The sequence below is a fragment of the Littorina saxatilis genome, linkage group LG16 (assembly GCF_037325665.1).
Source record: "Littorina saxatilis isolate snail1 linkage group LG16, US_GU_Lsax_2.0, whole genome shotgun sequence".
Taxonomy (NCBI): Eukaryota; Metazoa; Mollusca; class Gastropoda; order Littorinimorpha; family Littorinidae; genus Littorina; species Littorina saxatilis.
The window spans coordinates 24,310,433-24,336,524 of record NC_090260.1 but is presented as its reverse complement, the minus strand read 5'-3'; the positions used below and the strand labels follow the sequence as shown (position 1 = coordinate 24,336,524).

The 26,092-nt window shown below is 43.2% G+C and overlaps 1 protein-coding gene across 1 annotated transcript in view; it reads left to right on the top strand.

The window, feature by feature from the left end:
• Positions 1-16,779: 16,779 nt before the first annotated feature.
• The window catches only part of LOC138949936 (uncharacterized), a 251,406-nt gene continuing 242,093 nt past the window's right edge, over positions 16,780-26,092 (top strand). Inside the window, exon 1 of the mRNA XM_070321720.1 lies at positions 16,780-16,852. Within this exon, the coding sequence (XP_070177821.1) occupies positions 16,786-16,852 (67 nt within the window). The 5' untranslated portion in view covers positions 16,780-16,785. The remainder of the gene's footprint in view (positions 16,853-26,092) is intronic.

The window sequence follows — 26,092 nt, the reverse complement described above, 5'->3', positions numbered from 1 at the left end:
ATATAGACTGCAATGCCTGTCTGATTCTTCCTTGCGCTGTCGCGTCGCAAAACAGAGTATTGGGAAATGTAAATCAAGTTATCGGCAATTCTCGAGTCGAGCCGTGTTTCGCTCATCCCCAAAACATGAACTGGCTGTTTGTTTGTTTGTTTATTTGTTGCTTAACGTCCAGCCGACTACGCAGAGCCATATCAGGACGAGGAAGGGGGGGATGAAGGGGGCCACTTGTCAAGCGATTCCTGTTTACAAATGCACTAACCCATTACTTGTGTCCCAGCAGGCTTTAGTAAAACTAAATTAATACCTACTGGAAGATTACCAGTTTCCAGTATGTTAAAATAGGCTTAACCTATCTACTGCTGGACTTACATCAGAACACTAACAGATTAAACTATACATGAATCGCGAGACAAGCGGCAAGAGAAGAGATTTTTGGAAAAAATACAGGTGAATGAGCAAGAAGGCAGAAAAAAGAAAAGAATTCATGAAGAAAAAGAGAGCATGACAGGAAAGAGGAACCAAAAATCTACCTAACAGCAAACTAGAAAGCTCCTGCGGTTCCAAAAACAGGAGGGGCCTTTAATTTCATAACCGCAGTGCCCCACTGCGGGAATGAACTGGCTGTGAGTTTTGGTTTAGCAGCACGCATATATCAGGCACTTTGTTAACGAGATGATAGACATTAAGATGTCCAACCTGGAGAGTGTGTTTTGACACGTTTGAATTCATAATGATTATAATTAAAAAAATATTAACAACAACCAAAAATCTGAGAACAAATTAAACAGAGATTAAATCAATAAACAAACACGGAGAAAAAAAATATTGCACAAAAGAGCAAAAAGTGAAGCAAACAAGTTACGATTTCAGTAACTGGCTAACTTAACGGAAAAGTTAAGTAAGAAGTAGTAAATCGGAATTCAAAAAATTCTGCGAAATGTTATAAGCGTTCGATGCATAGCAATTATAAATGTTCCTGCTAGCACTGCACTCATACACACACAGAATATGATAAAATAAAATTGAACAGTTCGAACAGGGATGAACGATACGCTACATTAAATCCCCACAACGCTAACACGATTTCACTTTCTTTAAGCAGAGGCATTCATAGTCTCTCCGCAAACGGGTCTGAATCAAAGATTAACAAACACAAGGATGCAGATGTTTTCACAATGTTAAAAGCAGCAGAATACTTGGGGGGTCGTGGACAAAATTAACACAATGTCTGGAGGTGTTGAACGACATAGTTAATAGTTATGAAATCACATCCGCGGAACCACACTCGTTTAGGTACACTCATTACCGTTACATGAGTTTAGACACCGCAATTGATAAAATACACAAACACACTCACTCACACATACACTCACTCTCTACTGTATGCTTAAAGTAGCCTTTTGAAACTACTTAGTAGGTTGCTTGGTGCATCCCGGAGGGCCACTGCCCATAGAAGGACGGCTGGGTGTGTGCGTGCATAAAGGGGCTGAGTTGATACTGCCTGAAGGCGTTCATCTAAGGGGGATACAGTGGACGCCGCTTAATAAAACCGCGGTAAATAGAGCCAGCCGCTTATAAAAGCCGATTTCAGACGGTCCGGATTTATCACTATATCTTATGTATTAGAAAAAGCCGGTTAATAAACGCAACCCGCCGCTTATTAAAGCCAGTTTTCTCAGAGAAATCACGTATACTGTTCAAAAAAGAAACGCATAGTTGCTACTTGCCAAATTTGTTTTATTTTTCGAAAAAATTAACAGAAAATCCAATATTTAGATTATTTGTTTGAAATTTGGTATGGACACTGTTGAATGCACACACAGTTCATTTGCATCTTCAAATCAATCAGTCAATCAATACGATTGGGTGCCGAGGCTGTCAAGTCAGTAGGGGGTGTGACTGCCTTGAGCAGCAACAACTGCCCGGCACCTTCTGGGCATGGACTGGATCAGATGCCGGATATCTTGCTGTGGGATGGTGTCCCACTCCTCCTGAAGTGCCTGCAATAGATCGCGGTGATTTGCCGGCGCTTCTTCTCGCCTGCGCACACGTCTGTCCAATTCATCCCAGAGGTGTTCTATCGGGTTCATGTCTGGCGACATGGATGGCCAGGGAAGCACCTGGACATGGTGGTCGGTGAGGAACTGGGTGGTGAGTCGTGCTGTGTGCGGGCGAGCGTTGTCCTGCTGGAATATGGCATTCTGGTCAGCCAGAAGAGGAAGGGCGTGTGGGCGCAGAATTTCCTCCACGTATCGCTGGGCAGTTATGCGCCCTTGGACGTGCACCAGGGTGCTCCTTCCAGCGGTATTGATCGCCCCCCACACCATGACGCCTCCACCACCATGAACGGGTGCCTCATCCACACAGTTGGTCGCGTAACGTTCGTTTACTCTCCGGTAGACCCTCCTCCGACCATCATGTCGCTGGAGCAGGAAGTAGGACTTGTCGCTGAACCACACGTGTCTCCAGTGATTCCGGACGGTCCAGCGAAGGTGCTGGTTGCCCCACTGCACTCGGTTCTGGCGATGGCGGCGGGTGAGGACAGCTCCTCTGTGAGGTCTGCGAGCTCTCAAACCAGCTTCATGCAGGCGGTTCCGCACGGTCTGGTCCGATAATCGGTGTGGCCCGGGGAGAGCCTGGACAGAAGATGAGGCCGACAGGAAACGATTCCGGAGGTGGCGGAGCCGTATGAAGCGGTCGTGAGCAGCAGTTGTCGCCCTTGGTCTTCCCGCTCGTGGCAAGTCAGCAACGGAACCAGTGGCTTGAAACCTGACCCACAGTCTACTGATGGTGCTCTGGGACACGTGGAAGTGCCTGGCGATTGCACTTTCACTTTGGCCTGCTTGTAAACGACCCAATGCAATTTGGCGGTCTTCTCTGCTCAATCGGGCCATCTTTCGTCGCTGAATTGTCGTCTGATTTCTTTGTGGCGAACAATCCGCTTTTATGAGTTTTGGAAGACATGGTGAGTGCTCAATATTCCCCGAGTTTCACGAGATTACACTGAAGCATGACGAGTGGTCATGCCAAATGAGCAATTTTGACATTGTAGCCACTGATAACGCATGCGTCACGTGCAGAGCTCACTTGTGGCAATGGACGAAAGGTCGACGACCAGATAAACATTTTCTGCAGTTTGGTGGATATCCTTGTAGCCATATAACTAAATTAACCAAATATTACAAGCTATGCGTTTCTTTTTTTGAACAGTATAGTTTGTGACTGAAACTCACATTATCTTGCTCTTGTAATCGCTCAAGTCATAGGCCCATTTATGTCCACGCTCACGCGTATCACGAAGTAACCGAGTTCAGAAAAGAATGTCAGTCAATGTGCGAATGTGGAAGCCGGGCAATCGGACTTGACAGGTGATGATGAAGATGACGAGGAGGATGAAGAGATGCCACCCACACCGCCTTCAAACCCAGAGATGAGGCAAATAATGACCCGCCTTCGATCTGGTCTGAAAAGTCGTGGTTACCGCATGGAAGAATTTGAACCATTCGCAGACTCAGTGAGAGAACTGATGTGGAAGACGACCAACAAACAAACACTCATAAAATCGTTCTTCTCTGCCGAGTAATGATTCGTGACGGTGACAGTGAAATTATTGATGTACCGAAGTGATCAAAGTACATGTACATGTACATGTACATAATTAAAACAAAAATTCAACATCCTTCGTGAAGTTTTGTTTAGATTCAAACAAGTGACAGTGTAAATGACGAAAGAAAGTGACTGAGTGACGTAATCAAAAGAGAAGATTTTTTTTTCTTTCGAAAATGACGTATTCCTGGACCGCCAGTTAATAAATCCGCCGCTTATTAAAGCCATTTTTCGTCGGTCCAGAAGTGGCTTTATTAAGCGGCGACCACTGTAATACATTGTAGGATATTGATGTTCCCCACGTGGAGACAAGGGGAGACTGGGATGGCTGATGGGCTGTTGAGTAAATGGTTGGTGGGCCGGTGGCGGTAGTAGTGATGGTTGATGAGACTGTTGCTGTAGTGGTGGTTGATGAGACTGTTGATGCTGCTGCTGCTGCAGCCGAGGGAGAAGCAACGGCTCTTGCTGCTGCAGCGACAGCTGCTGGTGCGGCGGCTGTTTCTGCCACTGTTGCTGCTGCCGTTGTTGCTGCTGCCGATGTTGCTCATGCGGCGGCTGTTGTTGCTGCTGTTGCTGGTGCGGCGGCTGTTGCTGTTGTGGCAGCAGCTGCTGCTGTTGATGAGGTGTCCATTGCTGTTGTTGGTGAGGTGACTGTTGCTGCTGCTTCTTTTGCAGTGGTTGGTGTGATATGGGCGGAGGCGCTCCCAAAAACCATGGCTTTGATGTCCTTTACGAGTAAAGACAGGCCCCTTGCAGAGTAGTGGACCTTGTCTTGCAATACGTCTGGGTCAGTTTGACCGTCACTGTCAAGGCGCCAGATATCCGACAGTGCCAAGAACTGCACCTTTACACCATCACATAGCGACGCGAGCTTAGTGTTAACTTGTAGAATCTGCCGTGTAACTTTGCGCTGAGCCTGTGGAGGGATGGCTGCGACAAAGATGACCGCATTAGGGAAGCGTAGCGATGTTTCAGATAATAGCGTCTCATAGTTGCTTTGAATTTCACAGTGTTTTGTATGCCGTCATTCGTGCCGACATGCAGAACAATCTTCGTGATGTCAGGAACAGTGTTGCTGCTGGCAATGACGGTGGTAAGTTGAGGGGTGGTAATCCCACTTAAGGTTCTCACCTCCGTTTGTCCTGACCGATCAAGCCGTCTCCTGGACACGCGTCTAAGGTTGGAATCTCCAATAAGCAGACACGTGCAGGAGGTCGGGAGGCGGAGAGTTGTCTGCCTCTGAGTGTCTGTCGTCTCGGTTGATTTGGTAGCACCTGTCCGCGGGCGGACCATGGAGGACGGGGATGACTGACTGCTACAAGCTTGGGGCTCAGGCTCGGCAATGAGTTACGTTTCAATTGAGTGATGGGCGTAGCGGCCGTAGTTCGTGGTTACGCTAATTGACTGAGAATGAGTGACTTTGCCTTGAGATGGCTGTTGCAGGGGTGGGGCTTCGGGAGACGGTGAGCGCTGGACAGTCTTGTTCTCTTTCTGCAGGTCTTTCACCTTGCTCTCTAGAGCCTGACAGCGCTTTGTCTCTGGAAAGAGTTGTGAGTCGCTCGCTTAAGTCCTTCACCTCTCTGTCACGCCCACCCTCATTTGCCTTAATCTTTCTGTCCGTTTGGACCTTGAGATCTCTTAGTTCAGAGGCCAATTTCTCAACCATGGCACGGAGCATGTCGGGTACACAAGTGTCTGCACTATCGGTGGAAGCGTCATCAATGGCACGGAGCATGTCGGGTACACAAGTGTCTGCACTATCGGTGGAAGCGTCATCAATGGCACGGAGCATGTCGGGTACACAAGTGTCTGCACTATCGGTGGAAGCGTCATCAATGGCAGAAGTAGCGGCATGTTTGTTGTTGATGCTTGGGGCGCTGTTGTTGATTGATACATAATGATTACCCCCTACAGCAACGGTGGTGCTGTCTTCAGTCGCAGCAGCGACAGTGCTATGGTCGATCGAGACGATGTCACCGTCACCTTCAGTAGCAGCAGCGACAGTGCTGTGGTCGCTCGAGACGATGATGTCACCGCCACCTTCAGTAGCAGCAGCGACAGTGTTGTCGTCCCACATAACATTAGCCACATGAACTCAACACCCGCCTTTAAAACCGCTTTCAAAACCCACAGTGTTGTCGTCCCTCGAGACGATGATGTCATCGCCACCTTCAGAAGCAGCAGTGACAGTGCTGTGGTCGCTCGAGGCGATGATGTCACCGCTACCTTCAGGAGCAGCAGCGACAGTGTTGTTGTCCCTCGAGACGATGATTTCACCGCCACCTTCAGTAGCAGCAGCGACAGTGCTGTCGTCGCTTGAGACGCCGCTGATGTTCGAGTCATCACCACCTTCAGTAACAGCAGCGACAGTGCTGTCGTCGCTTGAGACGCTGCTGTCCGATTCATCGCCACCTTCAGTAGCAGCAGCGACAGCGCTGGAAGCATTGAGAGCAGTAGGGGGCGTGTCCAGAGGTACGGTGCTGTACACGGCGTGTGACGCACTGCCAGACATGTTGGTTAGGTCCATCAGCCCGTGTACCACTCCCTGCAAGCGTTGAAAATCATCTCTAGACAGGTAGAGAGCTGTATATTATTACAATAGACTTTGAACAGGTGGGTTTTGAAAGCGGTTTTAAAGGCGGGTGTTGAGTTCATGTGGCTAATGTTATGGGGGAGGGAGTTCCATTGTTTAATGATTACGTAAGTTAATAGACCTTTTTCACTTAAATTTTGGCGCATGCGCTGTGAAGTTTATTGTCAGATCTACCGGAACTAGGGGTAAAAGGAAAAATCGACGACGAGGCTTGGTGCAAAGTCAAGTGCGGAGACGACGAGGCAAACTGTTGTGTTTGCAACTGCAAGTGCAACAGTGGAATGAAGAAAGAGAAATACGGTGCACAGAATTTGTCATTGTATGGTTTTCCGATGGGTGCAAGTGCGAAGGCGCAACAGCGAAGGACGCGATGGGTGCAAGCAATCCGACGACAGGGGTTTGTCGTGCCATTGAAAAATCTGCTCGCGTCACTTCGTGTCTGGCAATGGCACGGCTATCAACGATGCCAACTACGTTGACTTTGTACCCACCCTTAATCTTGGATTTGAGAAAACATCAAGAACAAGTGACTCTAGCAGAAGGACAAGGTTCTGGTCGGAGACGTGACTTTGTCCGCTGAAGACCGACGACAAGCATGCGGTTTTGCTCCCACCCCCCAGTGTCAACGCTGAAAATATCATCGGATCTGGAAGAGACTCAGAGCCAAGTAAGCTTTGTTTGTTTTTATCAATTTATTATCTGCTGACTTCAAATTGTCTTCCTACATCAGTGTATAAGAAATTTAAAATGAATCGGCAGCCCAAAACGGATGCATAGGAAGGGTCGGTCACGAAACAGATTCAAGATTAATTTTAGAAAACAAACAAACAAGATCTAGACATATGTCGACAAGCCGCGTGCATTCAATCAACCGACTCTTGAATCGAGAAGATTAAGGAGGTTACTTGATACAGATAGTGATGCCGTTTTCAAGACATCGATAAAGCTCATGCTGAATCATTTGTGTTATTCCCAGAAATGTACCATTGAATTGATGCAACAACAAAAATAGCACTAGATTTCTACAATTTTGATTTTGCATAGAACACTCCGAAATAATTTCCGGGGAGCATCTCCCGCACCCATAAGTTTTTTTTCAATTTCAGAAGTTATTTCCCTCATGTATTTTCATGCTTAAATGCTGTGAGTGTGATGCATGTGTAATCTGATACCAAGATCATTGATGCTAATTATATTGCTAATGTATACATTTGATTTTGTATTTACAGAAGCAGCCATTCCTTTGCCCTCCGCATCTAGTGAGAGCTTAGGACCAGGGCCAGATCATGCCTTTGCAAAGAGGGACACGACTACCTGTGAGGGTATTGTTATTGGAACACAGAATACCTCAAGTTGGCAGAGCTGCAGATGACAATTACATAACAGGCCTCTGTGATTAATCGTCTGACTTAAGATGTTTCTCTACTGAAAAATGACACTGCAGTATGGTTTTACACATATGGTGATCTTTCGGTATGCATGTCACGACCTTCTTCGTAAAAAAGGCAGGTCTACATTACTGGGTTGATGAGCTGCCAAAGGCCACATCACTCCAAAGAGCAAGAAGCTTATTTTGTCATGTAATGGTTTATATAATTTACACTGGTATTGTATAGAATAAAGGGCCCATTATCAATCAAATCTCTGGTCTGGTCCGAGTTTGTTTCATAAATGATTGTATGTGAGCTTACGAACATAACGATTTCCACTTTAAATAAATGCGATCAAGATAATTAGGTAGACATGTCAAGAGACGTTTATTCCTTATTTCTTGTTATAATTGTGGGAATGTCGGGTGTAAGGACAAGGATATATAGCACAGGCAGAGGAGCATACAATTAAGACACCGAAGACAGAGGTTGCTTTAACTTATCTTTTATTGAAAGAAATGTAACTAAAAATAACCACTCAGTTAGCTTATCTAAATCATAAATATTCCAAAACAGTTTAGCTAAATTTGGTTGCAACTAGAAACAATGCTATCAGTTATAAAATAGAAACAATAAACAGAACTCTAATACAAGAAATAGCAATGCTTACATCCACCCAGAAATACCAATTATGAATTATTCTAGTAGCCAAAAACAGGAACTATGAGTTCTGGTATCTACCAGTACCAGAATCAGAACCAATATGTGTATTTAGTGTCAAACCAGAAACATAAACTATGAAACCAGAAATATAAACTATGAGTTCTGGTATCAACCAGAAACAATATTTGCCAGAAAGCAGGGAAAAAAGGATTATTCTTATTCTGGTAGCAAACCAGAAAGCAGTGTAAAGAAGGCACTAAAAAGAAAAGAAAATACAACTATAAACAACATGCCTTCTAAGTCACACATGACATAATACAAAGCATAAACCAATGAATGTATCATTTGTCAAAATAATCATGACAAATATAGACAAGTAACAATACAGCCAAAATCCTGCAGACACAGCATTCTCTGAAAGAGAATCCACAGTGAGTTAAACAACTCCACAACAGCTAATGTCAAGGGAAGTAACCAACATCTTCCCTTAGGCCTAAGCCTTGCAAAGGAAAATGCTTTACATAAATTAAACAACTGCATGAACCACAACTGCAAAATAATTGTTATTATTAAGCGTGTTCATCGCCATGAAGACAAATCTTCATCGAGTTGAATAATAACGACAAGAATAAGAAAGATAACTCAGGCATGGGGTAAGCGCAAGCTCTCATGCTTCACAATGAAGCGTTAGACAACAGTCTATTACTTTACAGGGAAACGCGACTAAATCATATCGCTTTAGATTAAAAGTCTGCTATGCACCTATGCAACTGCACCAAATGTTCAGTTTTTATCAGTCGCAAAGCTCTTCTGCAGGCAAGTGCCTTTAAAGTGCAACATGAGAATTAACAGTCAAAATTGTGCATCCTGTAGACAATATCTTCCTATTGTCTGAGATCTTAACTCAGAAGAGCTCTATCATTCTCATGCCTGAATTCATCAAAGGAATGATAATCAAAACTCATAAGATTATGTACAGGTAAAAGGGTATTAATACAAATGAAGACTAGCAAAATATCAGAGTATGAAAATGCATGTGAGTGACACAGGACAGAATACATAACATGACTGGCTCACACAAAGCCAGACAAAAGACAGGGAAGGTAAGCCATGTACCTGTGTATCAGGGGCGGACCTAGGGGAATGGGGGCGCTCTGACATCATTACACGGGGGACGCCGGTCAAAAATGGCGGACACTACTCTTACATCAGCCAATCAACCGCCAACGACATACGGCTTGAAATGCAGCAACATGATAAAACACATGAAGAGTAATGCATCACAAACCTTTATAAAGCATGTCATGTTGCTGTACACTTCGCCACTACAAAGTTACGGTTACAGTGCTGGAAACAAAGAGCGATCCTCAGCGAAGCGAAAACTGAGAACTTCTTTGTTTCTCAACAAACTGGCTACGAAGCGGAATTCCGTCCAGCAAAGTATTCAAATCCCTTCTCATCGAAAGCCGAAATCTGAGAAAGGTTCGACTTACCTTACCGGACTTCATCGTTATAAACTGTCCTTGTAAAAAAGGAGATCTATCATAGGTCTACTCGACTTAAACATATGGTGAGACAGGCTTTTCTCATCGAGTTCATTACCCAAAATATATGTGTTAACCATAATTCCCGTTTATCAATTGTAGGGGTTTCTGCGCCTAAATCGTAAATAGGTAGCTTTACGGGCCAATGGCACTGAGGGCTTAACTTTGGGCTTTTAACCGACTACTACTCAGACGTTACTGATCTCCAGAAATGATATGTGATGAAAATGGGAAAAAGATCGCAACGATACACATGGGTCTTCTCGACATAAAATATTGCGAGACAGGCTTTTTCTCAGCGAAAACGAAACGTATGAGAACGAGTCTGACTTACTTGATTCTTACGAGTCTTTAATTTACAAGACTCTAAAACAGCTTTAGAACAACTGGTCATCAAATATTAGAAGTTATTAACGCTTAATTTCAGCGTCAAATCAGGCCTTAAAAATAGCGCTAGACATCCCAAGCTGGGCCTCTGTAAAAGCCACCTACAGAGAAGTGGGTTGGCTCCCCCTCGATGAGGAACGCCTACTGCGAACTACCCAATATTTTATAAGACAACAAAGAGCCCCTAACAGTGTAACTCAGACCATAAACGACCCAACCATTTCCTACAAAACTAAAGCTTATACAAATTTATACACCCCCAAACTTCACGAGAAAACCCTTCCCATCAAGCATTATGCAGAAAACCTACTCAACAACCTAAACGAGCAGATTAAAGACATAGAAATTATCCAGGCCCCAAAATACCCTCCGTGGTTATTGGAGCCCCCAAACATTACCTCTAAGAGTAAACACAACTTAAAGAAGAAAGACCATCTGCTGTTCCTAGCCACACTGGCAAAAGAAAAACTAAACAGAGATTACAGCCACTTTTTAAAAATATATACAGACGGCTCGAAGCTGCCGGACGGCAGTGTGGGCTGTGCTTTTGTAATCCCAGAACTTAAAATTGAAAAGCGTTTTAAACTAAACAAAGGCATCTCAATCTTCTCAGCAGAATTGTATGCTATTCTCATGGCAGTCTCATTTATCAATGATATGCCTGTCTCCCCCACAGGCGTCGTAATCTGCACTGACTCTAAATCCTCCCTAGAAGCCCTGGAATATGGGACCAAAAATAGAGCAAATATGCAACAAGAGATTTTATTCCAATGTCACCAAGTTATTTCACAGGGCACAGCCCTAGACTTGATCTGGATACCCTCTCATACTAACTTAAGAGGCAACGACCTAGCAGACACCGCAGCCAAAAAGGCAGCCCTTTCTACAAATACAGAAATTAACATAGGTTTTTCCATTTCAGAATACTACAGCTTTGTAGACTCACTCTTGTATACTAAACTTAAATGTAAATATAACAATGACCCCATGAAATTCATCCAAGGTGGCTTCTTCCCCATACTTCCCCCTGCGTTGTTACGCATTTTAAGAAGGGCCCGCACCAAAGGCCTAAACTGCACTGTGTTTAAACAAAACTGCGATTGCGGCAGCCAGATATCCCTGGAACACATTTTTGACAAATGTGATACAAACAAAACACGACTCTCAACACTATACGATTACATGGACACGTTTAACCTAACGCCAGCTCAATTCTTTTAACCCCGACGACAAACTTGGTCTAGATCATGTGTCGTTTTTTGCGAAACTGATCTATCACTCCAACTTGGCCTGTTGCTTTTAAAACAGTTATGTTTACATTGAAACATTCGGCCTTTGTGCCAAAGGCTGCCATTGGTCAACGGCGCCGCCGAGCTCGCGTGCGTTCTTGGCGGATCCCGATACCATCCAAATACCTGCGCTCCAGAAGGGAGCGCTCCCATTGGCTGGTGGCCACTGGGGGCGGGAGCACAGGCGACGTTCATAAATAGCTCCTATCTGGTGTGACGTATCCACAGCCCCCGACCTTCACCCCAGCCTAACAGAACGGACGGGCTTAAAACACAGTGCCGCGTTCAAAAAGGCTCTCACCGGTCCATCCCCCCACCTCCCTGTGCGTACAGCGGGTACGCGTCCCTGCCCCCCACCTCCCCTACTCCACCCCCACCCCAGAAGGAAGGGGGTTCACAAGAGGTTACGCTGCTGCTTCTCATCATTTCAAGTTAGGGATTTAGCACAAAGGGCATTATTTAAATGTAAACCCAATGTGACTAGCACACACACACAAGGAATAGCTATAGACAGGGGAGGCAACTGGGTCGGGCAGGAGATAACACACACAAAGAGACGTGGCAGGCCACTTGGCTACATAATTGAAGGATATTATCATGCAATATACTGCTTTGTTTTTTAAAATGGCTTCAAATTGTCTCCCTTGTACCGACACTTTAGTACACAATTTGTGCATTGACTTGAGTTATTTCTTAAAGAAAATTACCCCCCAAAATTAGTCAAAACAGTCTTAGACATATCTACAGTTTAATTAAAAGAAAAACTGTATTTTATTTTAAGTGATAAATAAATATAGACAAATCTTGGGACTGTGCACAAACTGAACGGCTTGAACTCAAAAGTCGCAACCAAGAATCTTCTGCAACTTTTGAGTTCAAGTCTGTCACCTCGTGCACTATCCCACAATCAGTTCAATAAGAATTTTCCTTGATATAGCCTTAAAAAAAAAAGTAAGTAACACATTTTGTAAAACAAATTTGTTCAAGGGAGACAATTGGAATCATGTTTTTTTTTAAATCGGTGAATTGCATTATAATTTCCTCAAAAAATAACAAATAACTGTGAAATAAATTGAAAAAAGTGCTAACATTATTACCTTGATCAGATCGATGTGTATGACAAGGAATTTCTATGTTTGCTGATTTAGTTGTCCGGTAATGACTTTTTCATGCACGGGGCTTCTAAATTCACTCGCTCAAACGCTCATGTCTGCACCAACATTCACACACACGTCCATTTCGGCACATTCATAAGGGATGGTGACAACACGCTCTTGAACAACAAACATGGCACAAAACGAATGAACATTTCAAACATTTCGCTATTGAATCAAATCATCAGTACATGGATATCAAATCATAAAACATCTCACAAAATACCTCCTTGCCATTCCGAAGTTGAAGAAGAACACAGTCCGGCATTACACACACTACACTTTCATCACTGAGAATCGCTGTTCACAACACATGTCCTCGGCTCTGATACGTTCTCCGAATAATACACGAAAGTCCTGGATGATGGTATAGCCTGTACGAAGCCGAAACACTTCTTACTATCCTCTGACACAAGTTCTTATCAGCTTCCACAATCTTCTGTCTTAACTGCAGGCATTTAAAAAATTAAACCTGAACTCACACACAGAGGTAACAGCACTACGTACCCTCCCTCGCTGTAAACAAAGTACTGATTTTACCTGTCCATATCGAAACTACATACATTTTTCACTTGACAGAACAGTTAACTGTTGCTACTAACTTAATTAACTGGTAATGGAAAAAAATATCACACCTTGAAAACCCTAGTTCAGAATATATAACTATATGCAGCCTTCAAACGGTTGGTACCGGTTGTTGAAGATCTCTTAGTCGCGCTTCCTTGCATCCAGACTTCTTGGGTCAAAATTGAGGCCTTGAAGAGTCGTCCGGAGAAACTTGTCTTGTCTTAAAGCATACCTGAAAATGATTTTTTTTTACTTGACACTGAAGCAAATCTTATGCTGGGTACAAATGCTAAAACAAGTTGCGCCAGTCTGTCAAACTCACATGTATAACGATACTGAACGCAGTACATTTCACAAGGACAATGCTTAGCTGAAAACCAGCATCCACGTCGAATAAGGTAAGTGGCAACCCAGCATAGCGCAGTAGCAAAACTGTCCCACAGGAAATCACGCTTCCCTGTGTTTAAAAAAAAAATCTGTTTAACTTTCTAAGCTTGTAGCCCTAAAAGTCAAAAAAATAAAACGTACCAGCCAGAGAGCACATTTTACGAACCAAACCAACAATTTGATTCAGCATCTTCACTCGCATTTGGCGAGCAGATGGACACTTCTACTCACCAGTTGCATGCTTCTACTCACTATGGCGAGTAAAATACTTGCCACTTTCAGGGCTGGTTTGTTTCTAACCTAAACATAATGTTGTAGTTTTCCAGAAATTGCTCTACACACAAACATACGCCCTCGTCTCTTGACTAAATGTAAAATGCATAGTTTTTTGATGATGCACTTTCTAAATATCACTGTTTCTCTTTCCCCAGTCTTGTAGCTGTTAACAAGCTCTATATTTTAACTTTGAGACTTCTGTTCTGAAAAAAAATAGATCACACTCTGCTGTAAACCTCGAGGTAACGCAACCCTAATTTCCTTAATATTAATTATTATACAAACTAACTTAACAATTTGTATGTCATCGAGAGCAGCTGGTGCAGTTTTCTTGGCAGCATGCCCCTTCCACATACATTTGTAGTGTGTAAAAGTTTTGTCTGCTGGCACAGTGTCGATTCCTTCAGCCATGTAGTGTGAAGCAGCAACAAGTGTGGCAGCCACATGGTTGCAAGACTGTCCTTTCTGGGTAAAAACAACAACACACAATCAAATTCCGTTTGTGTCATCTTGATTTTCCTTAGCCTGCTAATAACAATTAACTTTATCTTTCCTAGGAATTCCTACAGAGAGCTTGTAAGCGCATGCTGTTGATATCTATCTATTACCCGCTATTACGAGCTAGTCGTGTGACAGAGAGTTTTCTTGCACACGAGACTGTAGATGTTTCACGACGGCTTTAGCCGGAGTGAAACAGCAGCAGTCGAGTGTGCAAGAAAACTCTCTGTCACACGACTAGCTCGTAATGGCGATTATGTCTCACAGCTTCAACAGAGGAGAGAACAAACACGTTTTGCGTACTCACGCTTGATAAACCTAAACACAGGAGCAGCCATTGTGGAGAGATCTACTTTTTGACGAAAGTGACCGAACAACTATAAATGACGTCTCGGAATATGTGAATGACGTCACAGTCTGTATCTTTTGAAGCATCGCAATCTTCATGACGTCTTTCTGTGTCTGCATCCGCGAAATGTTTGTTCTTTCCGGGATCTTTGTCATCTATGTTCACAACTCTGTCCTTATAGTGTCAGACTAACAGGCCTCCTGAGCGAACCACTTTCCAAGGGCAGCTAAATTCGCGTATGGAAACAGTACTGTCGTCTGGGATGCCGTTTTCAGTATTCTGAGCGTTGAAGAATTTGTAAAGAGAAGAAACGATAACAGCAGGAGAAATAAAAGTCGTGTGTGCATTTTGGGGTTTTTGGGGGGACGATTTCGAGTTTGAATCCGTTCTTGCACATGCTCCAAAGCGCGTAACATACAATCTTGCACACGTTTGCTTTAGTAGTGGCAAAGAAGGAAAGCGTGTGACATATATATATATACGACTTGTGTCTGTCTGTCTGTCTGTCTGTCTGTATGTCTGTCTGTGTGTGTGTGTGTGTGTGTGTGTGTGTGTGTGTGTGTGTCCGCGATGCACGGCCAAAGTTCTCGGTGGATCTTTTTCAAATTTGGAGTCCGTATTCAGCTACACCCCGGACACAACCTCATCGATGAAATATTTCAACACGTGCTCTCAGCGCGCAGCGCTTTGTGCGCTGAACCGATTTTTTTTTTTTTTGTTCTTTTTTTTGTCGGGATCCACTACCAGTAACTCTTCCTTATCTTCTCCAGTGTTTTCAGCCGCGATTATCTCCCTTCCTCCGTGTGGCGTCAATCCATATTCCCGTCACTACGTTACTATTTTTAGAAGGTCACTGCACGTTACTATTTTTAGAAGGTCTCCAGTGTTTTGCGCGTTTATCTCCTTTCCTTCGTGGTATTCGGTTTTACTTCTTCCCGGCGAAGCCGGTACCCGGCGAAGCGGGTAATCATCTAGTAACATATATACCGGCTCAGAATGGAACTTGATCTTACTGCAGTGATAAACTTCATTGACAAGAGGATTCACAAACTCATGTGTACACACATTAAATAAAACTCCGCACTCAGGTACCTGGTATATTGAACATGCCTAGCCAACATGGCATGGTCTCCTGGAGATACTGATTGAAATTACATAAACATGCTGCTCATAACTTTGTCAAAAAAAGACAGATTTTGCATGCAGACATTTTCAGTAGAGAATTATGAATCTCTGTGTGTGTTTGTCACTTTGTGTGCCATGCATTATAATTATGACTGAGTATAAAAACTGATTGTGTAAGATACCAAGTAACGCAGCCATCAAGTTAATCCCACAAAACATACCAGGCTAACAACACTTACCCAGCAATACACTCGCAGTAGGCTCCAAGTGCCTGTCCGGTCAGCGTCACTACAGCATACTCTTCGTTGCGAGTCTGCTTCATTGACGTCAGCACACTCGCTCTGAGTCTGATCACCACAGTTGCTTACTAGCTGTTGTGCCATGCAGAAAGACATTTTATGCACACAGTATGTCTATCGTTTACCCCAAGGTTTCGCATCAAGTTCTTTGCGCTGGATGCGTCGTATAACTTGTCGAACGTAGACGCAGTAGTATCAGTAAGAAATTGATCCAGAGATCTGTAGATCTGTGGTCGATCACCTCTGCTTCGCTTATGCAGGGGAAGTTCGCCAAGTCTTTCGTCCATATACCACCAATAGTCGTTTCAAACCATACCTTCGTGCATGTCCTTGACTTTTTGTTCATGATTTTGAACAAGATAATCTGATTTCTTGCAGAATTTCTCAAATGTAATCCTCCGGCAATAGTACTTCGAGCACTGAAAGAGGTATTTCAGGCCAGGCACCTATTGCCCCCTGGTTCCGGTTATCAGAGAGAGGCTGCCGTGCCCTAAAATCTGATTGGTCGAAACGCTGGGGGCAAAGGTTATACGAAAAAGGTCTGCTCTGCAAGTCAGTCGGGGCTGACTGAGACTATCGTTTTTGATGTGTTAGCGTGTCCGAGACAGACACAAACCAGAGCAAACGCCTTTGACGTCATGATGACGTTTTCGACAGAAGTTCCAGCAAGAGGATAGAATGAAGCGTACAGTTGTTGTGTTGGTATCGTTCGGTGTGCTGCATTTCTTGCCACCTTCTTGTGCGGGTAAGTACGTTCTGTGAGTCGTTTTTGTTTTGCTCGGACAGAGTTTCTGTGAACTCATGTCCTACCGTTTTCCCCGTCATTCTGACTCTATGCTAAGGCAACTCACAAAATGATTCCGCCGTGCTGCCGTTATACCAAAACCCATTTTTCTAAACATGGTTACGAACACATCCACATCCACGCACACACGCATACATACAAACTCACAAAAACGTGCATAACACACTCGAGTCTCTCTCCCCGCCCTCTCTCTCTTCCAGTTCATGTGTAGATCTTATGTCCATTTCTTCTTTGCGATATATATGTTCTGCGCGAACTTAGAATCCGGTTTCATTCTAGAATGGACCGGGTCCAGGTTGGAATTCTAACCCTGCGCAAGTACAGTGGTGCCATTCTAGAATGAAACCCTTGAATAAAGGGGGCCGTAATGTTTGTAGGTAAGACAGAGTTGTCTTCCCTTGAATTATCTCCACCTGCACCTTCCCTTTGATAAAATGGGGCTGATTTGTCTACCCCTGAAAAAAATCCTTTGGCGATCTTGTCAAGAAAGTTGACACTCCTGAGTACGCAATAAACAAAGGCAGACCATAGCAAGGGGGACTATCAGGGCGGTATTGTTTGCAGGGCAGTTGTTTTTGTGATGAGAGCCGGTTGCGGCCGCTTGCAATGTCAGCGCTGTCTCCCTCTCGGAAATGTCCGGTTTTTTGACTCACATGCGAAGCAAAAGTGAGTCTATGTACTCACCCGAGTCGTCCGTCCGTCCGTCCGTCCGGAAAACTTTAACGTTGAATATTTCTTGGACACTATTCAGTCTATCAGTACCAAATTTGGCAAGATGGTGTATGACGACAAGGCCCCAAAAAACATACATAGCATCTTGACCTTGCTTCAAGGTCAAGGTCGCAGGGGCCATAAATGTTGTCTAAAAAACAGCTATTTTTCACATTTTTCCCATTTTCTCTGAAGTTTTTGAGATTGAATACCTCACCTATATATGATATATAGGGCAAAGTAAGCCCCATCTTTTGATACCAGTTTGGTTTACCTTGCTTCAAGGTCAAGGTCACAGGAGCTCTTCAAAGTTGGATTGTATACATATTTTGAAGTGACCTTGACCCTGAACTATGGAAGATAACTGTTTCAAACTTAAAAATTATGTGGGGCACATGTTATGCTTTCATCATGAGACAATTTGGTCACATATGATCAAGGTCAAGGTCACTTTGACCCTTATGAAATGTGACCAAAATAAGGTAGTGAACCACTAAAAGTGACCATATCTCATGGTAGAAAGAGCCAATAAGCACCATTGTACTTCCTATGTCTTGAATTAACAGCTTTGTGTTGCATGACCTTGGATGACCTTGACCTTGGGTCAAGGTCACATGTATTTTGGTAGGAAAAATGTGTAAAGCAGAAGGTCGAGCATGTGAGTCGTATGGGCTTTGCCCTTCTTGTTGACAATTTTGTTGACAGACAGACAGACAGACGGTCAGACCGACTAACCGACAGACAGACCAACAGAAGGACAGAGTGAGTTATAGAGCTGTTGTCACAGGTTTAAAAAAAAGTTGACATTATATCTTCACAATTCAGAAGACCAACTTCATGTATATGAATAAGATTAAAAGTTACAAGCGAGATCGGCAAAACACTGTCAGTCCGGAAATTTCCGTTCGTAGCGATCAGTGCTGAGTGTCTCTCAAAATCGTAATCACTTTCAGAACATCACAATCCCAATTCACGATGTCTTTGAGTAAAGTGTAAAAAACCCGAGAAAAAAACCCAACCAAACACACAAAAAACAAAAACAAACAGAAAATCCACATTTGTGGCTTTGGCTGTGTGATAGTCTAACTGAAATGACTATTCCAACTTGGACCCAAATTCCAACCTTGCGCACGGCCGATTCTAGAATGGACCAGCAACAAGGGTTTCATTCTAGAATGGCACCCCTGTACTTGCGCAGGGTTAGAATTCCAACCTGGACCCGGTCCATTCTAGAATGAAACCGGATTCTAAGTTCGCGCAGAACATATATATATATGTAAACAGCCGAGGTTTTTTTAGCGAACAAATCGGCATTTTCAACTAGCCATATCTTCGAATTCACTCGGACTAGAACAACGAAATCCGACTATCTTGTTAAACAATTCTTGAGCCTTCCGACAGTGGTGATCAGCGGTATTTTTGCGAGGCGGCCTCGGGCAGATACGACGGTTTTAGTCAACCACAAAAATAGATCTAAAACGCGCGTGGTTGAGCTTTTCCATCGCGTTTTTGAAGCCTGCAAATGTTGTGTTTTTGCATTGCTTCGGGGGCACCCTTTAATCTATACGTACAGACAAACCAAATACATTGAACGAAAGGTAAGAGGATACTTGTGAAGGTCTTTAATGCAAGACCGACTCAAAGATCGCTTTTTTTTTTTTTTAGGCAAGTGTAGATTACAGAGTAGCAAAGGAATGCAGTAGTTAAAGGCACAGTGCGCCTCCCGTAAACCATCACATATACTGTCAGGCTTTTACACACAGTTCTTCTTCTTCAGAATCTTCTTCTTCTTCAGCGTTCCAGAATTTGTCTGGTTACGTGGGACCTGTCTATGAGCTCGTTTGCCCATTAGGGTTCCCCACACTATACTCTGAGAGCATAGTCAGCTCACTCCGCTTTCGTTGAGTAGGCATGCTGGGTATTTTCGTGTTTCCATAACCCACCGAACTCCGACATGGATTACAGTTAGGCTACAGGATCTTTTCCGTGCGCACTTGGTCTTGTGCTTGCGTGTACACACGAAGGGGGTTAAGTCACTAGCATGTCTGCACATAAGTTGACCTGGGAGATCGGAAAAATCTCCACTCTTAACCCACCAGGCGGCAGCGACCGGGATTCGAACTCACGACCTCCCGATTAGGAGGCCGACGTTTTACCACCACGCCACTGCGCCCGTCGACACACAGTACAAACACCCTTCCATTTGAACGCGGATTGTGTCAGAGACAATCGGACCGTGGTGCGTTTTGGCGCTAGACCTAACTTTTAAAATCTAAATAATAAATTGACAGCTTGTTACACAAACATTCTTAAATCATAAAATAATTATTTTTTCATCAAGACAAGATCAGTAAAATTCGAAATTTTGAAAGTTTGAATAATGAAATGCCCGGAAGCAGGGTCACGCAAGGTCGGGGTTCTCGTAGCAGACGACGGTTTATAAGGTTGGCAGCCATGAGAGAGAGAGAGAGAGAGAGAGAGAGAGAGAGAGAGAGAGAGAGAGAGAGAGAGAGAGAGAGAGAGAGAGAGAGAGAGAGATTGATTGATTTTATTGATTAAACTTTATTACAGAAGGATGGAGATTTTAGGCATTGCCTAGTCTTACAATCTGTCCTTGCAAACAAAGACGAGAACAAAACAACACATGAAAAGAGTATATGGACACTACGAATTTGACGAAACATACATATGGTAATAAGTAACATTCAAAAGCAAATCAAAAGTTATAGATTAACTAATTAAAAACTATGAAGTATAAAGATAGCAAAAGTAACAATGATAATAGCAATGAAGGCAATGATGATGATTTCATGGTAATAAGATTAATAACAATAAAATAATAATAATGATAATAATAACACTAATTGTCAGTAAGTACTGGTGTCACATGACTGATGTGAACCAGTTGATTGGCTAATGGCGATGCGCTAATCTGTTAGCGCACTCTTGGAGTGCGCTAACTTTTCCACAGAGCGTATTCTTACGCCCTTTGCCAAAGCGAGACTGTACTCTCATCCTCAGAATTAATTAATGACATGTAGCTTATATTCTCCACAATACCAAATGACCATAAATTCCCTGCTTCTCAATTAAAGCAGAAGTGGGTCTTTTTTTCTGACAGATTGCATGTGCCTGTGCCACAGTGGCACTGATCTAAAAATAGAAGCCGCTCTGTTTCATCTCATTTTCGCCGACTTGCATAGATTCTTCTCATAATATGCCGTGTTAGTGGCATGTAGCTTATCATCCACATTACCAAATGATGAGTTAGTATACAATTCCCAGCGGCTAACAGAAAACACAAGTGTTATTCCGATAACGTACACAGCATTTGGAAGACTGATTCGATCGACTCTAGCAGACTACACTGAAATACGAGACCCTGAAATACGACTGCATCAGTTCAGTACGTGAATGGTTTCCGAATTATTATTTCAAGGCAAGAACAATCGTAATCGAAAACGTGTAGGGTTCAGAACGTTCTTACCATATAATTATAAGACTTATTACCAGCCTGCCTTATTCGTGCAGACTCAGTGACAGTGCAGACTGCAGTGGTTCGATTGTTCTAGCCTAGCAGTAGCAGACGACATAAACCCCGCTCAGCAAATTAACATGTGGGGCAAATGTGAACGAAAAAACGATGGGGATATAATACGTGTAGGGTTCAGAGCATTCTTACCGTTCATATTTAGTATCAGACTCCCCGATGAGTGAAGATACAACACGAGATATATGCCACATTTATTTTGAAAATGTGCGAACCGTCGAGTCCTTCGTGGGGTAGTCAATTCAAGGGGAGTCACTCCGCACAGTCAATCCATCGACGCTCGACTGAAGGTTTCGAATCGCAAATAATGAAGAGCACAGTCCTTTCTCCGAGTTCAAATGAGGTCTCTCTGAAAGATCATCACTGTTCAGCTTTAACGCTACACTGGAATTTACCAACAGAAATTAAAATGCGTGTGACGAAAGCACGACACACTTGAGACACCGGCCCACACAAAAGTAGATCTTACTGTACACGACCTGACCACACAGTTATGCAGAAGCCCGGACTTCGGTATTATTGCATTTCAGCTTGGTGGCTTAAAAATTAATTAATGACTTTGGTCATTAAAAATCTGAAAATTGTAAAAAAAAAATTTTTTTATTTAACGATCCAAATTTACATTCATCTTATTCTCCATCATTTTCTCATTCCAAAAACATATAAATACGTTATATTTGGATTAAAAACAAGCTCTGAAAATTAAATATATAAAAATTATGATCAAAATTAAATTGTCGAAATCAATTTAAAAACACTTTCATCTTATTCCTTGTCGGTTCCTGATTCCAAAAACATATAGATATGATATGTTTGGATTAAAAACACGCTCAGAAAGTTAAAACAAAGAGAGGTACAGAAAAGCGTGCTATCCTTCTTAGCACAACTACTACCCCGCTCTTCTTGTCAATTTCACTGCCTTTGCCATGAGCGGTGGACTGACGATGCTACGAGTATACGGTCTTGCTGAAAAATGGCATTGCGTTCAGTTTCATTCTGTGAGTTCGACAGCTACTTGACTAAATGTTGTATTTTCGCCTTAGGCGACTTGTTTTTCTTTCCCAGCCCGCTATACGTTGCGTGAAAAGAAAACAGGCCAAATACTCGTCATAATCCCTACCGCAGCATCAATAATATGCAGTGCGTCGTCTGTGCCGCTGACTCTGCGCAGGTATAATCTGCCCTTAATTCACCCGTGCTTGTCTGTCACACACTGCTGTGTTGACTGGCTGACAGTGGGGTCAATGCGTGCTGCACGTGGAGTTGTCACACCCACACCTGTATGTTGGTTGTCTGCTAATGCTTGATGGTTATCACATTTGTCACTGTTGTTTTGACTGTTTGTTTCTGAATTAAATCTACTTTTGTGTCTGTTTCCTATGATGTCACGAGAAAGCCCCACCTGATTTTTGTAGAAGTCTGCCGCCCTCTTTTTATCTCTTCTTGGCTGTGAAGGTGGTTTACGTCGCCACTTTCCTGTCCGTGCGCGTGAAGTAATGGCGGACTGAGTTGTTTCTTCTGAACCGTTGAGACGCAATATAAATGCGCATTGCTGGCCTTCCGCTGTAGGTTTCCAGGATGTCACTTTGTGGTCGACGAGCAGGGTTGCTAGCAGTGACTCTGCCGCACTTGGTAATCCACTTACTGGCATATTTCCTGATACTAACAAGAAATTGGTCGTGAAGAGAGAGAGAGAGAGAGAGAGAGAGAGAGAGAGAGAGAGAGAGAGAGAGAGAGAGAGAGAGAGAGAGGATTTTATACACCAATATATATATATATACAAAGAGGTAGAACTATTGACAAAGTGAGAGAAACCATGCGCACAGTCTTCCTTTTTACACACAAACACACGCACACACACTAACCTTTTTTTACACACACACACACACACACACACACACACACACACACACACACGCACGCACGCACGCACATACACACACACACATACACACAGAGTTCTCCCATATATCTCTCTCTCTTTCTCTATCTCTGTAAGTCAGTCTGCCTTTCTCTTTTTCTAACACATGCAGGGCCGGACCAAGTTCGTTTGAGGGGGGGGGGGGGTTCCAAGCCGAGAAAATTTTGCATTTGTGAGGTCATTTTTTGGTCTTTCCTTGCAATTGGGAATCAAAATTACACATTTTCAACAGTAACAAAATACTTCATAAAATTATATTCATTTACCATAGTGGTTCAGTGGAATAATCCCAAAGACATATATATGCCTAGTAAATAAGTCTGACAGGACTCTTTACTTTGAATATATTACTATGATGATGGACTTATAACGGGGAGGGCAGGCCGTTGTCGACTTGATGTTGTTCATAATTTGAAATAGTTTTAGAAGACCAAATAAACTGAGGGAGTTGGGGGAAGAGCTTAAAAAGTCCACTTTTTTTTTTCTCTGAGAGGTACATTGGATGGCCAGGGGGGGGGGGGGGGGGGGGTTCCAGAACCCAGGACCATCCCCCCCCCAGATCCGGCCCTGACATGTGCACACAAAATGCACACACATGCACACACACACACACATACACACACACACACATACACACACACACACTGTCACGCACACACACACACACACATCACGCGCGCGAGAGAAAGACCGAAGTGAGGGGGTGACGTCATGATACATTGACGTCAAAGCCTCTTGTAGCATGGGCCAACCAATTTTTATTTTCAAATAAATGTTTATGGTACAAATGCAGATCTATATATGTTCTATGATCTTTTGGAAGACAAACAATATGTTTGGGGGAGTAACCCAAGCAATATATATTTTTGCGATTTAAAAAAAACCAAAGGTATGCTCACGCACAGCTCATATATTTTTTGAAAAACTTGGGACCATGATTATTTTAATAGAAGTTTTCATAAAATGATAAGGAAAAATAAATGATAAAATCAACAATATGGTTTTGTTCAGAAAAGGGCGAAGCAAAGTGTGAACAATCTAAGATGACGAACATAATGTTTGGGGTATGAATGTCTGTAATTTGTAACTCAAATCAAGACAAGAGAGCTGTTCTTGGATAAGTCTTAGCCGAGATTAATGCTTCGATAGAAGTGCTTTTGCTCAGGTGAGTCAAATATCGGTTTACTTATAAGGTGGTGAGAGAAAGAATGTTGACCAATGGCATAATTACTGCCTACTTTCAGCAAGAGGCAGCATCAATGATTCACGAGCCTCCCCTTGGCAGAGCTCAAACAGTGCGACGCACGAGGAAGAAGAGTTTCAAAAGACGTCGTCCCATCCCAACGAACAGAAGACCAGTGTTCCTCTCTCTCAGAACGAAGGAGACACTGCCGCTCGTCAGAAGGCCAAGGACACAGACCACGCGGATCCCGTGAAGGATATCCACAGGGAAGAACAGTCATTGGTCCTTCGCTTGAAAAACGATGACAGCGAAACGGCTCCGACCAACGGTCGCACAAAGTCTAAGAAAACCATGGCGTTTGTGAACGAAGCAGGCGGTCGCAGCAAGCCAAAGAAAACGCTGGCGTTTTGGAATGTAGCAGACGGTCGCAGCAAACCAAAGAAATCCCTGGCGGTTTGGGACCAAACAGAAGGCCGTTGGAAAGAGTATATCTCGCCTTCTCTGAAGAAAACCCAGGATGAAAGCGGCACCATCAAAGAAGCACCGGGAAACGGTTCCATCAAAGAAGAACAAGAACAAGACTCAAATAGAGAAGACCCAGTGAAAGGCTCCATCAAAGAAGCACCAGAAAAAGGCTACATCACAGTAGCACCAGAAAATGGTTTCATCAAAGAAGCGCCAGAAACAGTCTCCATCCAAAGAGCGCAAGAAAAAGGTTTCATCGAAAAAACACCAGTAAATGGCTCCATCAAAGCAGCACTAGGCAAAGGCTCCATCAAAGCAGCACTAGGAAAAGGTTCCATCAAAGCAGCACTAGGAAAAGGCTCCATCAAAGCAGCACTAGGAAAAGGCTCCATCAAAGCAGCACTAGGAAAAGGCTCCATCAAAGCAGCACTAGGAAAAGGTTCCATCAAAGCAGCACTAGGAAAAGGCTCCATCAAAGCAGCACTAGGAAAAGGCTCCATCAAAGCAGCACTAGGAAAAGGCTCCATCAAAGCAGCACTAGGAAAAGGCTCCATCAAAGCAGCACTAGGAAAAGGCTCCACCAAAGAAGCACCAGCAAAAGAAGGCTCAATCGAAGAAGCACCAGTAAAAGGTTCCATCAAAGAAACACAAGAGGACCACATCCACAAAGACAGCAACGAAAAGCAAACCATCTTCACCAATCTCAAAAAGGACCTTAGTAACACTCACACTAACACTGTATTCCAGGTTACAGTGTTGTACGCAGAAACCCCCAACAATGTAAAGAAACTGGATTGCTTGTATATATAGTGAATCATTGACTTACACACGTTTAACACATTTAGAACAGTTTGTGGAATCCGTCTGGATCGAGGTCAAATTAAACAAGTCGCGTAAGGCGAAAATACAACATTTAGTCAAGTAGCTGTCGAACTCACAGAATGAAACGGAACGCAATGCAACGCAGCAAGACCGTATACTCGTAGCATCGTCAGTCCACCGCTCATGGCAAAGGCAGTGAAATTGACAAGAAGAGCGGGGTAGTAGTTGCGCTAAGAAGGATAGCACGCTTTTCTGTACCTCTCTTTGTTTTAACTTTCTGAGCGTGTTTTTAATCCAAACATATAATATCTATATGTTTTTGGAATCAGGAACCGACAAGGTATAAGATGAAAGTGTTTTTAAATTGATTTCAAAAATTTAATGTTGATTATAATTTTTATATATTTAATTTTCAGAGCTTGTTTTTAATCCAAATATAAGATATTTATATGTCTTTGGAATCAGCAAATGATGGAAAATAAGATGAACGTAAATTTGGATCGTTTTAGAAAAAAATATTTTTTTTTA